This window comes from Cibotium barometz, chromosome 29, assembly GCF_041138505.1.
Source record: "Cibotium barometz isolate CiBa-2024 chromosome 29, ASM4113850v1, whole genome shotgun sequence".
Taxonomy (NCBI): domain Eukaryota; kingdom Viridiplantae; phylum Streptophyta; class Polypodiopsida; order Cyatheales; family Cibotiaceae; genus Cibotium; species Cibotium barometz.
This window is the reverse complement of record NC_141074.1, coordinates 12,427,021-12,440,824: the sequence shown is the minus strand read 5'-3', so window position 1 is coordinate 12,440,824 and position 13,804 is coordinate 12,427,021. Positions and strand designations below refer to the sequence as shown.

General features: G+C 39.3%; 1 protein-coding gene across 2 annotated transcripts; it reads left to right on the top strand.

Moving 5' to 3' along the window:
• The first annotated feature begins 4,340 nt into the window (after positions 1 to 4,340).
• Positions 4,341 to 8,248, top strand: LOC147621856 (uncharacterized). 2 transcript variants are annotated; one of them, XM_086822879.1, is made up of 3 exons: positions 4,352 to 4,496; positions 4,630 to 7,500; positions 7,771 to 8,248. In XM_086822879.1, exons 2-3 carry the CDS (start codon positions 5,011 to 5,013, stop codon positions 7,804 to 7,806), a joined length of 2,526 nt encoding a protein of 841 aa, XP_086679005.1. In that variant the 5' UTR covers positions 4,352 to 4,496; positions 4,630 to 5,010; the 3' UTR covers positions 7,807 to 8,248. The 2 variants fall into 2 exon arrangements, with proteins under 2 accessions (XP_086679004.1, XP_086679005.1); XM_086822878.1 differs by having other exon boundaries at positions 4,341 to 7,500.
• The last annotated feature ends 5,556 nt before the right edge of the window (positions 8,249 to 13,804 follow it).

The following is a 13,804-nucleotide window of genomic DNA, read 5'->3' as shown; positions in this document are numbered from 1 at the left end:
CACAAAATGTTGATGTTGAGGTGTGAATTTATCGAATGATCGAATTCATATGAAACTGGCTATCTGTATTCATGGCCACAAAAGAGGCCTTCCAAGAATATTATAAAAATTTGGTTTATCTCAAAAATTAGTCGATACAATTATGAACTTCTTTAACAATTGATTTAAAAATATTATACTTGCTAAATAAAACAAGATTATATTTAAAGCATGCTCACTATTGCAAGGATAATAATGAAAAGCTTACTTGGAAAGTGCTTGAATCACTATCTAAAAGATAAAGCTTACATAGAAATATTGGAGGAATCATTTACTAAGATATAGAGGGTATCAACTTACTTGCAAGTGTCGGATAGCTTTGCTACACAACACATCATTAAAAGGACACAAATATCACAAGCATATGTGATATTTTAATTTGTTGGTGATTAAAATTATGGAAATTGGAGAGACTTACTTAGGTTGGACTGCAAAATATTAGTTAGAAGAAAACAAATCGACAAACAACAATTTTTATTTTATGCAAGTAATCAAATTACACAAGGTGAATACTTAACTGGTAAATCATCGGAGATTTGCATATACTAGTATGCAGGTTAGTTTCAATTCATAACATAATATAATACTTAAGTGGTAAATCATCCAAGATTTTGGTCTTCTTTAATAGTGTCATCATTTTTAAAAATTTCACAGTGTCTCCATTTTTGAAGAGAGACAATGTGTAACAATCCTTAAAGGGCCCAATCTGATTTGCAAAATTTTCATCGTGCACCCATTTTTGTCCAAATTTTCCCTAACGCAAAGCAAACGATAGTGATATAAAAATTATATCAACAGTTCCATGGCTACAAGTTGTCTTCTTTAATAGTGTTATCGTTTCCTCTTTCATTTAACACGTGTACTCTTCTATCTTTCACTCCTCTTACCTTTACACATTCTCTATAAAAAATGTTTTTTTTAAATGAAGGTTTATCATAAGATAAGTCCTTAGTTCTTTGTTTTGTAGTTAGAAGAATTCACTTGGTTTTCCAATTTTCAACAATAATTCTTCATTAGATTTTTTCTTTTAATATATTCGGGTAGAATTCTTTTCTATTTTTGTAACACTAAACTTTCATGGAAGTATACAAGCTTTACAAATTCCATGCCCATCTACTTAATTTTATGCCTATCCTCTTAAATAATCATCTCTTAGACACTTTCTTATTTTAAAGTTTTCTTTTGATTGTGAAAAAATTATGGTGTGTTAAATCTAATAAATTTCACCCCTTCATATGTTTTGTTGATTGCAAAGAAATTTATCTAACTAGTCACATGATTATGTTTGGAGCTACAACACTTCCTTTGGTTCATCTAATGCTATACCAACAAAATGTTAACACAATTAACATTGTGTTGGTAGGCTTGACTAATTTCATAGTATCAATAGATGATGATTATGATTACTCTAATGCTATATCTCTTTATTGATGTCCTATCAGTAATTATCAAACTACACCTTTATCGATGGTATCCCCAAAAATTCCACTAAAAAAAGAATATATATAATGAATCACCTTGAAAATTATCATGTTACCTACATTGAATGACAAGTTTGGGGCTTAAAAAATTTTAAATACTTTTTTAAAGACAATAAAATATTATAGTTCGGTGTTAGGGTTGTCAGGCCTACATTTGCATGAGTGGTTATTGTAGGCATATAAACTCCTATTGACCCACAAAAAGGAGGCCATGCATTCCAAGATTGAGCAAGTTGTTGATCATACAATTTTAGTGAAATTCCAAGACTCAAATAAGAGTAATTAGTTAACCATTGTGTAGCAAAAGAGCCTCAATGTTTTCAATATGTTTAAGAAATTAAAGAATTAAGAGATAATATATTACTTAGTGTGCCTTGGACATTTAATTTATGAAGGATGAATAGATATCAAGATGCCTTTGCTGGTAAATACAGAGTGGAAACAAAACACCATGATCAATTTACTTTGACTATTACTTATTGTGCCTTGGAAATTTAGTTTGTGAAAGGAAGAATAGATATTAGGATGCCTTTTCCTTATTAGTAAATACAATGGAAAGATGCCTTATTAGTATTGGAAAGATGCCTTATTAGTATATATAGTGGAAAGATACCTTTTCCTTGAGAATAGATATTAATATGCCTTTTCCTTATTAGAAATACAATGGAAAGATGCCTTATTAGTAGATACAGTGGAAATATGCCTTTGCTAGTTAATAAGGTGGAAAACAAAACAACATCATCAAAATTCCAAGATTGTCCTTGGAAAAGAAGAGAAATTTTTTGCCTTCTCTCTCCCATTTTGTTTAATATTGCACAATAACCTTTTTAGAGATCTCATTATCAAAATAAACGGATGACACACTATACAACAATGAAGTCACAAGCGTGCCTCCCATGGTAGGGTGCTTGCGAAGTCACTACAATGTAGTAAAGACATTTTATTTAATGTAAGTGTTGAAGGATTGTTAGTCTTTAAAAAGGATTAACTTCTTGAAATCAATGCTTGTGGTAGGTACTTGAAGGGTCCATGCTTCATTAATATTAATATATAGTCTTTTAAACAACATAATGCCTTCTTGCTTGTGGTAGGTACTTGAAGGGTCCATGGTTCATTAATATTAATATATAATCTTTTAAACAACACAATGTCATGGTGGTTGCAAGTGGAAACTGACAAAAGGGCAAGGAAAGTGTTTGGGCTTATTTCCATATACCTTTAGCACTTGTGATTTGAAAACATTGACATGTGGAAATATCAAGAGCTCTAACCAATTAAAAGCTCTAGATGTTTTGCTAACTTTCTAATTTAAATATAACTTTGAACATTTGAAGTTGAAAACTTCAACAAGTCGATGAGGTAGTGTAAGGTGCGTACTTAATGGTAAATCCATGCATGTGTACATGCAACCATGGCACATACCAAAATGTATCAACTAAGAAATGCTAATTAGGTAAGTTAATAGAGTTTTGACACTCATATGCATGGGCTCTCAGATGCAAGGGGAAGTTCGGTCGTTGAATGCCCAAAAAAGAGAATCAATGCTGATGAGGAAGATAAAATGGTTCTAGTCAACCGCCAATGGGTGACGAATGGGGAGGGTGTGCACAAGGACCCATGTGCTTGAGCTTGATTCTTTGCTTCTTGAAGGTTCTAGTCATTTATACAGAGGAATAAGGTGGAATCCGGAAAAAACCACCACTACCTTAGCATGTCAAGAATCTGATGCGGCCATTTGTTGTCTCCTTGCCCATCACTACCACCATGAGAACCCCCCTACTAATCATCATCGACCTTGGAATCCACTGTCGCGTCACTACCTATTAGAGCCTCGTTTTTGAAAAGGGCTCCCATCTCCATGAGTCGCCCTTTACTGAAAAATAGGCCTCGTCTCATGGCGATGCTTTATACCATTGATTAATTCTAAGATTGGCCACTTCTTGATTGTCATGAATCCACTAAAGGGGGATTATGTGGGACTTTAAATGACAACAGTCCGTCAACTCAATTGAAGCAAAGAGTATTCATTCCTTAATTTTTCCAAGTCAACTAAAGTGAAGTTTTAGGCTAGAAAGTTAAGGACCCTTGACGTGTGGAGCCTTAATTTGTAGAGGAACCCAAGAAGTTCAAGCCAAATTCACATAGTACACACACAAAAACCACACATGCATTCACACGCACACACGTACAAACTGCTACACAACAATAACCATCGAAGCGCATACCCCATAAAACACCATCTTGAGTCCTGACAATGCACACACAAAAACCACACATGCATTCACACGCACACATGTACAAACTGCTACACAACAATAACCATCAAAGCACATGCCCGATAACACCATCTTGAGTCCTGACAATGCAATGCGCACACACAACATAACACAACACTGTGACGTGGAAGAACTCCCATGCATGATGCCAACACAAACTTGAACTAGTGTTCAAGTTCCAAAGAAACATTTTGCTCAACAAATCCCAAAACTCGGAGCCTTTAAATTTGGAAGGCTGTAATTTGCATATTTTCGAGCAGTATTTAAACTAAAATACCTTAAAACTTGCAGATTTTTTGAAGTTGGAAAAATAAAATTCACAAGTAAAAAATGAAAAATATTCCAGGTCCATTGCGAGGTTCTTAATTTTTGCATGTTTAGAATTTATAAAGGCCAACAGTCACGTGTGGGATTAAGTTTCTGGCAAAAATATTTTCAGTAATTGGAAAGGGTTTTTTTAAATCGGTGAAGTAATGACGTGGACGATCTATGGTCACGCCTCCCCGTGGGCGCCATGGCGGCTTCTTGAATGCGCGGATAAATTCTTTTTTTGCAGATCATGCCACCATCATCATCCATGGTTCCTCCTTGTCCGCACAGTCGGAAGGTCAGTTCAGCTATGGCGTCATGAATGGGCACGCGAGCCGCGAGATCTGAAGCTCTGCAACTAGGCCATCCCCAGCGCTAGGTTTAAGCCTCGGTAAGGGATAGAATTAGGGTTGGGGTTAGTGTTCGCTGTGCGGAAGCAAAATACATATTAGGGTTAGGGCTAGGGCTAGGTCTTTTGCGCAGAGCGCAGGATGTCGTTGATGATGAAGTGATTGGATCAGCAGGTTGCTGCCTCCATGGAAAAGCTGCGATCGCGATGGCGAAGGAGAAGACTACGATGTATGGAGATTGCTTGCAGAAAGGTGGAAAGGGAAGACGAAGCGTAACGAGACGGAAGAAGAAGAAGAGGACCGCGGAAAGCCTAGCCCTAACCCTTCATCAGTAAACTTGGCCGCTCCGTCTTTCTGCTGCAGGCTCCCATGGCGTGACACAAGAAAGGCCAATTTTTAGCCCTCTCTTTTGCACGCGTTTCTTGCCTTCTCTCCTTCCTCAGATTGCGCCTTTTTGCATCTTTCCAAGGTTTATTTTAGAGAACGAGAAAGGCTGTACGGGTAGAAGGCAGCAGGCAATGATTGCTCCCATTGTTTCTTCAAGCTGTTGTGCACATGGGCCCTCGAGTAGCTCTGCGACATCCACATGAGGATCCATGGAAAGCTTCTGCTTTGATTTCTGCTTTTACACAGTTAGTTCTCGCTATCCTCGTCCTAGTTCATACCGTTCTTGTGTGCATAACATTCCAGTTGATGAAATGGTACGGATGGGGGCGTCCTTGCCAGAATGGTATCCATCGGAGTGGAGCTTCTCCAAGCTTTGATCGCTGTGTTAACAATGGGCCATCAAACCCTGCTTCCTATGCCTGCAGGGATAGCCCCCTGATTAGCACAGAGAGATGCCTGAAGCGTTCTAGAAGTGAAGACTGGCGTTCTGCTAGAAGTAAACCCCTTGTTTGCCCTAAATGCCATGGGGTCTGGAATTTCAGGCCATGTCCATCCTTAAAGGATGACAGAGGAGCTGCTTTTCAACGGGGAGAGACATCCATCTGCTTAGATGAAGGTGATTCCGCTGCAGTAAGGCGTTCCTATGTAGAAGCAGGTGTTAGAAGCCGACGAAGCAATTCTACCTGCAGGATTAATAAGACACATGGTGATGCTGATAAACCTGCTAGGGCAAATTCATTTCTCGAAACAACAATTTCTGCTGAGGAATCTGTGAACAAGGCTGAGACACCTGTTGATTCCAACAAAAGGATGCAGACACCTGTTCAAAGATCACAACTCTTTCCGGATCAAGAGGCAGATGGGAAAACAGTGAACACAGAAGTTAGGAAAGATTTTCCAGCAGAAGCAGCAGATGAAGGAAAACAATCTCCATTATTGGAACAAATCAGACCAGCGTCTGCAGGAAATGGAATAAGGAGGGTCCTCCTTGAGAGCGCTGGATCAGAAATGGCTTCGGAGACTTTCTGCCTTAATGGCAGGGTGGAATGCTCCGTGATGACCCAAAGTCCACTCGAGGAAGTGCAAGATGAAATTGGATTCTTTGATGATGATGCATTTAGTGTTGCCACCAAAGGGAATCATGATGGCGAGGGTGCAACTAGGGGCTTAAGATATGCTCTCCAAATAGAGCGGGAAAACCTTTGCGCCTTGTATGCTGAATTGGAGGTTGAAAGGATTGCTTCAGAAACCGCAGCCAACGAGGCGATGGCAATGATATCGCGCCTGCAAGAAGAGAAAGCAGCACTTCATATGGAAGCTGCACACTACCAGAGGATGGCCGAGGAGAAGGCCATCTATGATGAGCAGGCCATGCAACTATTGAAAGAGATTCTCTATAAAAAAGAGAGAGAGAATTATCTACTAGAGAAGGAAGTGAAAGTGATCAAAACAAGTTTTCTTAGAGAGGTGAGAAAACTAAGCAAAAGAAGAAAGGGGGTTGAAAGCACACCCTCTTCAGAGGGTGAAACAATGCTTCTACTGAAAGATGTAGAGAAGGATCTAAATTTAGAAGAGGGGCAGGACATGATGATGGGCACCCAAGGTGTTGAAACTGAAAGCGATGTTAATTTAATGGAGAAGTCCTCAGCAAAGCCACCATGTGTATCATATACCACAGAAGAGAAACCTTTCAAAAGACTCAAGGGTACTCCTGCCCATGACAATGGGATAAACCAGGGTTTACTGCTTGCTCCAAAGACATCTGATGTGCAACATCGCCCAGACATTGCATTGATTGGCTATCATGAGAAGGCATTCAACTATACAGTTGAATCTGAGTATGGCTTCCAGGACAGTGTCTCACCAGGAGAGCAACTTAAGCAACCCAAACAAATAGCAGAATCTGTTTTCGCCACAAATGAAGAAGATATTAATGCTACTCTGGATAATGCAAGGGCTTTAGACGCTCGCCTTCAAGAACAAGAAAAGGCAGAAGAACTGGATATTGAAGGTTCAGATCAGTTATCTCAAAGGGGCAGATCATCAGATACTATGAATCATGATGTATATGCTAGTGAAGACAGAGATAAGTTATTGATGGACACATTTCCCCTTTGCTTGGCCCCAAGCCCTTTGTCTGAAAGGGCGTGTATCCTGGAATCACAACATTTTTGTGCTGATGAAAGAGAGAATCAAGAACTTTGCTCTCAACCAAAGGAGGAAGGTCAATTATCACCTTTGCATGATTTTTGTGAAATTAATGGAGTAGTGCAGTCTGGAATTTTTCTGCACAAGGAAGGACATAACATCTGCTCAGACGAGGAAACGTGTCATGTAAAAGCTTCTGGCATACCCTATTTTTCTAGTGATCCCTTGGCAAGAGCAGATTCAGGTATGATCTCGGGGAACCCTTTACTGGTGCCATGCTCTGCACCAAGCAGCAGTTTAGGTGCATTTGTCATTTCCAGTCAGGGAACACCGCACCAGGCTGTTGCTGAGTTTTTGCAATGCTCTTTCCATGAAATGGAACTGGACAAGTGTAAAATGACAGAGAGAGATATGCAAGCAAGGTTGCAGGTTCTTGAAAGTGATAATACCTTCCAGAGGCGTTCATCATCCCTGAACCACAGGGGTCCAGGCATCAACAAGTTTGAGGAGGTATTACACTGCTTTAGAGCCTACCTCTTCAAGACCTATCACCTTACTACCTTACCTGTAGACCCGGATTTTTGTAGCTTTTCAATCATGTTTATTCTGTACTTTTTTTCTCTTTTGCAAAAGTAGATTTGCTGTAAGCATGCTAGTTGTATGTGTCCATGTCCTGTGTGACGTGGTTAATAATGTAGGCTGTATTATCTCTACTAAATTCTGTAGGTGTATGGTGATTTAACCCATCAAAAGTCAACTTACCTCAATGTGCTTTTGCAGAATGACTGTTCTATCATCAGAAGCCATGTACATTGAGCGGGTCAAGGCATACATCAATGAAACTGGGAGTGAAGTCTCTGTTTCAAGTTGCCTGGAATACAGCCCATGCTCGTGCTGGCTGATTACCATAAGGCGCTAGCGGGGATAACTAAATGCTCACCCTGATGGAGATTTTTTTTTGTGAGTGCTATCTATGGGATGCATGATGTATACATATTGTGTTTAGTCTTTTTTGGCCTCTCCATCATCAGATTTAGAGCTTTGAGCTGGCAAGATTAATCTTGGATTACTTCAACCATTTCATCGATGCTATGCTGAAAATTTTGCTGAATTGTGGCTCTAAATTTTGAGCTGGTTAACACTTTCGAGCAAGACTTGGTTTAGTCCAATAGTTACTAGTATTAACCAAGGCAAAAGTGCCAATATAGTTTTGATGGTAAATTGTGAATGCTTTATATTTGATGTTATTCTTTTGGTAGATGCCCTTGTTTCTTAAAATACGTGTGGTTTATGTTATGTATTTTATTTGAATAATGAGGAGCTTGTAACCAGTTACGTTACGGTATCTTTTGGAAGTGTTACAACCAGAAGTAACTATGTTGATCTACCCACGTCCAAAGCATCAAATTGACGTTCACACTTACATAAGGAGATATAGAAAGCAGTTGACTGACTATCTAAACCATAGACCTGACACAGCTCTGGACCACCCCAAGCACGCTAGAATAGAAACACTTAAAAGACATCAGTATTGAGGCCTCCACACCGGTGGCTATTTCATGTCTCACATGGATGACTATTGGATGTGTCTAATACCAGACCCACAAAGAACCACCAGAGCCGTTGTCAGGCCTAATTGTGGTGGTGTAACAAGGAGCATCCTACAAGCTGCCTCAAATCTTATGGAAACTATGGTGTGGTTTCCATGTTTGGCAAATCTCTAGCTATACTCGATAATCAGTTTTTTAGGTCACAAGGCTATAAGGGAATGTACTATTTTGCTTGCTTTGTACAGAGTCCAGGGGAGAATATGTGCAAGTCGTCCAGTCTCATGATAAGGTGATCTAAGGTGATGAGATATCAGAAAAATCACTCTTTTCAAAGGCAGCAAGTCCTGACATTGATTGGACGTAGGCTGTATATTCAACTTATCAGAAGCAACCATTCAATGCAGCCCATTCACTGTGAAAGTGGTGACTCCACCCATGGCAAAGGGTGATTTGAAGTCTAATGCTTGACTCCAGCATTTTTATATGTAAACCTGCACCTACTCTGGGGCGTTGATGATGTGAGTAGGGATGTCGTAGCACCTAGTCCATGCTATGCATGATGAAGTTGATGATCTTATACTTCATGATTGGAGAATCTTTGAGGTAAAGTTAACACTTTTTGTATTCTTGTCTTTACTTGTTTTTTTTAGTGATCTAGACATTTAAAGTTTGTTTTGCTACTTAGTCATTAAAAATTTGTTTAGCTTGTTTGTTAAAAATTCTTTTGTTGTGGTTCGATAAAGAATTTGTGTGTGTGTGTATGTGGGCATGTGTGATTTAGTCATGTATTTGTCTATTTTTGCACTGTAGTCATATGACTATATCATTGTACTCATTAGGGTGAGGTTACAAGAATGACGAAGATGATGTAATCTCCGTGCCCATGATTATGCTAAAGAATCAACAAGCTGATGAAGTTCCATATCGAAGAGATGAGAATCACGAACAGTGGTTTCCAGACATCATGGAATCTTTGGGGCAATCCTCTGGTGCGCAGGAGCAAGAGGAGGAGGAGAAGCCGAGGGAAGGAGGAAGTGGGGGTGGAGAGGCAAGGGGTAAAGAAGTTGATGGTGGAGAAGCTAGTGGTGGAGTTGGGTGGCTGAGGAAGGAGGAGGGACCTCAATGGTAAGCTTGAGATAAGATCAAGAATCATATGAGGGTTCGACAAAGTGAACATCATGATGTAAACAACAGTGCTCACAGCTTCTTCCCAGAAAGAGGGAGGAAGATCAGAAGAAGAAAGCATGGTATGGGCCATCTCTTGAATGGTCTTGTTCTTACATTCAACCGGCATCTCAGTGTTGCTTGCCATGAAGACAAACCATAAAAGTGGAGTGGGAGGGTTTCATTGGTGGAAGACCCTCGATTTCCTGTTGCTAAGAAGACAACAATTGCATAGAAGTATAATTCAGATGCCCAAAGCAAGCATGCCACAAATTAGTATCCACATGAGCTACCAAGGCATGATAGTTGTGAAGAAGTTGCAACAGATGAGATTGGGACTCAATCAAAGAGCAACCAAAGTCCTTCAATCGATAAATACCACCTTCCTTTGGATACTTGTGGAAACAATCTACAAGGTGCTGGTGTTGATGATCTCAAGGACATAATTGTCAAAGTAGACACCATATCCTTTCTCCATAATCCGAAAAACTAAGAGGAGTTTTTTGGAGAGCTTGGGAACATGAAGCACATCCCGAAGGGTAGAAGACTGGCCCGAGGAAGAGTTAAGTCGCACATTACTAACCAAAGAGGCCTCCAAGTTGGAAGCATCACAAGGGACACCGTCGAAGAGCTGGGACGAATGTCATGAAGAATGGTCCTATCCAGGAGTCATGTGGCTAGTACATCCACTATCCACCACCCAATCCATAAGACATGAGGTGAAAGGAACAGGAGGGTCAGTGGGAAGATCCTCAATACCGATGAAGATAGTCTCCTTGGTGGAAGAGGATTTTTGAGTTTGGTTAGTGAATGAAGAGGTTTGATTGGGGGGTGTCTTAGCAGAACCACCTTCTCTTTTCTTCTTGTGACAATTAGGCTGAATGTGACCTTTGAGACCACAATAATGATAAGTAATCTCCTTATGAGCAGGATTGTTGGCAGGTTTGTAGTCACCTTTATTGCTCATGGAAACCTTGGACTGCCATTTTCTTTTGCCCTTAGCCTAAAGAAGGGTCTTAGAAGTACCTTGGCTGGTCTTCTTTCTCATGGCCCTATCCTGAAGCACTTCAACAATGGTATGTAGATCGGGAGTAGAAGGAAGAAGTGATATAGTATCATAAAAAGAAAAAAAAAGTCTTATAGCGCCAATTTATGTAATCTTTCAAAGTCCAAGAATTGTTTTGGATTAATGACCTTGTATATTTTAGTAGGAGAGTACTTTTCCTTATAGTATATACTCTTATCTTTATGATATACTAGATTGAGAGAAGAAGAAGATAGAAGAAAATTCAACCATTCATCTCTCTCTTGTGTCTTGCTCTCTCTATCTCTATCTCGTGTGTGTGTTTGTGTGTGTGTGTGTGTGTGTGTTTGTGTGTGTTTGTGCGTGTGCGCGCTTGCAAGGAACTCAAGCTCTCTTTAAAGGAGGCACAATTACATGTGCAAACAATTCCTCATATCCAATGAAAGAATTTAGTAAGGTTGTGCTCACTATACTGCAAATGTTGGGATACTCACTCTCTCAGAAGTCTTGTTTACACTAGGCAGTAGTAAAAAGAACTTGATGGTAGTCTCTCGTCTAACATTGCTAGGTCATACCAAGCGGTCAAATAGGTGTACACTTCACGACTAGAGAGTGGTGTAGACATCTATGTGGTATCTGGTACTCTAAGGCATGGGCTTTACAGGTTGGAAAGGTATGAGAGATTGGCACATAATGTTTGTTTAGTTACTATGCCACACGTGTTATGAGTGACATGGAGCTATGGTACGCCCACTTTGGTCACTTGAATTCTGGTAGTTTTTGCACCTTAAAAGGTAGGAGATGGTATTAGAGTGTTGCCATAGCTTGAGGCCCCTATCAAACATGTATGTGAGGGATACATTTTGGGCAAGATGAAATGGATGCACTTCTGGGAAAGATGCAACGTGCATCAATCCCAAACGGGCATCATTTTGGGATGAATTTTGGGTAATATGCAAAAGGCATCATTCCCTAAAGATGGTAAGGGCTATCCAAAAATGATACCTTATACATAATGATGTATGTGGTCCCATCAGGATATCAATCGTGTATATCTCTACATTACTCCAGGTACACCTGGGTGTATGTATTGAAGGAAAAGTCAAGGGATTTTACATCCTTTAGACACTTTGTTTCCATGACTAATACATGTAAAAATGGCACCCTTCGTATAGATCGAGGGAGGGAAGTATATGTTAAAGGATTTTTATGTATATATGGATAAAAAAGGAATAAAACATCAATGCACATTGCCATACACTCAATAAAATAGTGTGGCTGAGAGGAAGATTAGGTCTCTCATGGAGATGGCACATGGCATGGTTAAAGGCCAATATTTGCCTCGTGTTTTTTGGTGGGAGGCAATTATGTGTGCCACTTATGTGCTAAACATATGCCCCATTAAGGCATTGCAGACAATTATCCCTTATGAAGAAGCCCTCTATGGCTCATCTACATGTCTTTGGTTATCTTTCTTGTGCTCTTGTGCCTAAGAAACAACATAATAAGCTCAATGATAAGGTTATAAAATGCATTTTTGTGGAATACCATCCGGCCCACAAGGTGAATTTCGGTGAGTAGGGTCTTTGTTGAGAGAACTCAGTTCAACCCATGTTTTTATGCAAAAAACAAAAAAATGTATGCTCGCAAGACATCTTTGATACAGTCCTACCTTTGTACGATGGTCGACAACCATATGTGGAGCAAATGAATGGTCAACAAGGTGCTACAGATCATCCCATACCGGCTGAAAATCATCTCAAATTTTATCCCATACATCAGCCTACTAATGAAGAAATTGTGGATCATGGAGTAGATAAGAAAAGGGTAGCCATACAGGCATCTAAGCATATGCCAAAATGGGTGGTGTACATTACGAGATATAAAATTAGCTAGTCATTTGCCTAACAATACATGTGCATGTTCTCATCATATATCTTGTTCTTTAGTGTAAATCATGCTCTCATTGCTAATAGTATGCAATGAAGAGGAACATGTTTCCTTTAAGAAAGCATACGAAAATGATCATTAGATGCATACCATGTAGAATGAGTACAACTCAATCCTCAAAAATGACACTTGGTATTTAGCATATTTGCCTTATGGTAAAAAGGCCGCTATACAAGGAAAGGCTTCAGGCCGCTATACAAGGAAAGGCTTCTTATAAAGGGTAACTTAGGAGAAGGACATAGGTTATGAGATGAGACTTTTTTCCCACGTCTGCATGTATTATTGCATTGGTCACTAAGTGCATCATGGATGGAATGTACATCAGTTGGATATCAAGAAGGTGGTGATTTACATGAGGACTTTTATGTATCTTAGCCTTGTAGTTTTGTTGAGAAGGTACATGAGTCTAAAGTATGCATGTTAATAAAAACTTTATATAGCCTTAAGCAAGCTCCAAGAGCATAGTATGAGAAGAAACTTAGATTCATACTTGATTGTAAATTGTTTTTGCAATAGTCCTTACTCGCTATGTAAAGAGGAGTTAGAACTATTTTTGGTAATCATTTTAAACATTAATGACATATTGTTCACAAACCCTATTAAGGAGAATATTTCAGCCTTCAAGGATGAATTACATGCGTCATTTGAGATGACAAATTTGGGATTGTTGCATTATTGTTTGGGCATACATTATATGTAGGGTGATGACGGTATGATGTTACAATTAAAGTACGTGCAGAGACTATTTACACAGTTTGGTAATGAAGACTATAATGATGGTATGATGTTGTAGTCAAAATACATACAGAGACTACTTGAATGGTCTAGTAAATGAAGTTTATAATACACTTATTGAGATAGGTGCTAAGCTCAATCTCAAGATGCAAGTGAACCATTTGATGCATCAATTTATTAGCAAGCTATTGGGTGCCTCATCTATCTATGAAATACCAAGCCACACATTCAGGTTGGGGTCTACCAATTGAGCAAGTTTATGCACAATCACAAAAGTAAGCATTGGCAGGTTACCAAGCGAGTATTTCGATCCTTACAAGGCACTTAGTCCTTTGGGCTATTCTATGCTAAGGGGGCTGATATTCAGTTGTATCATGATTTTAGTGACTTT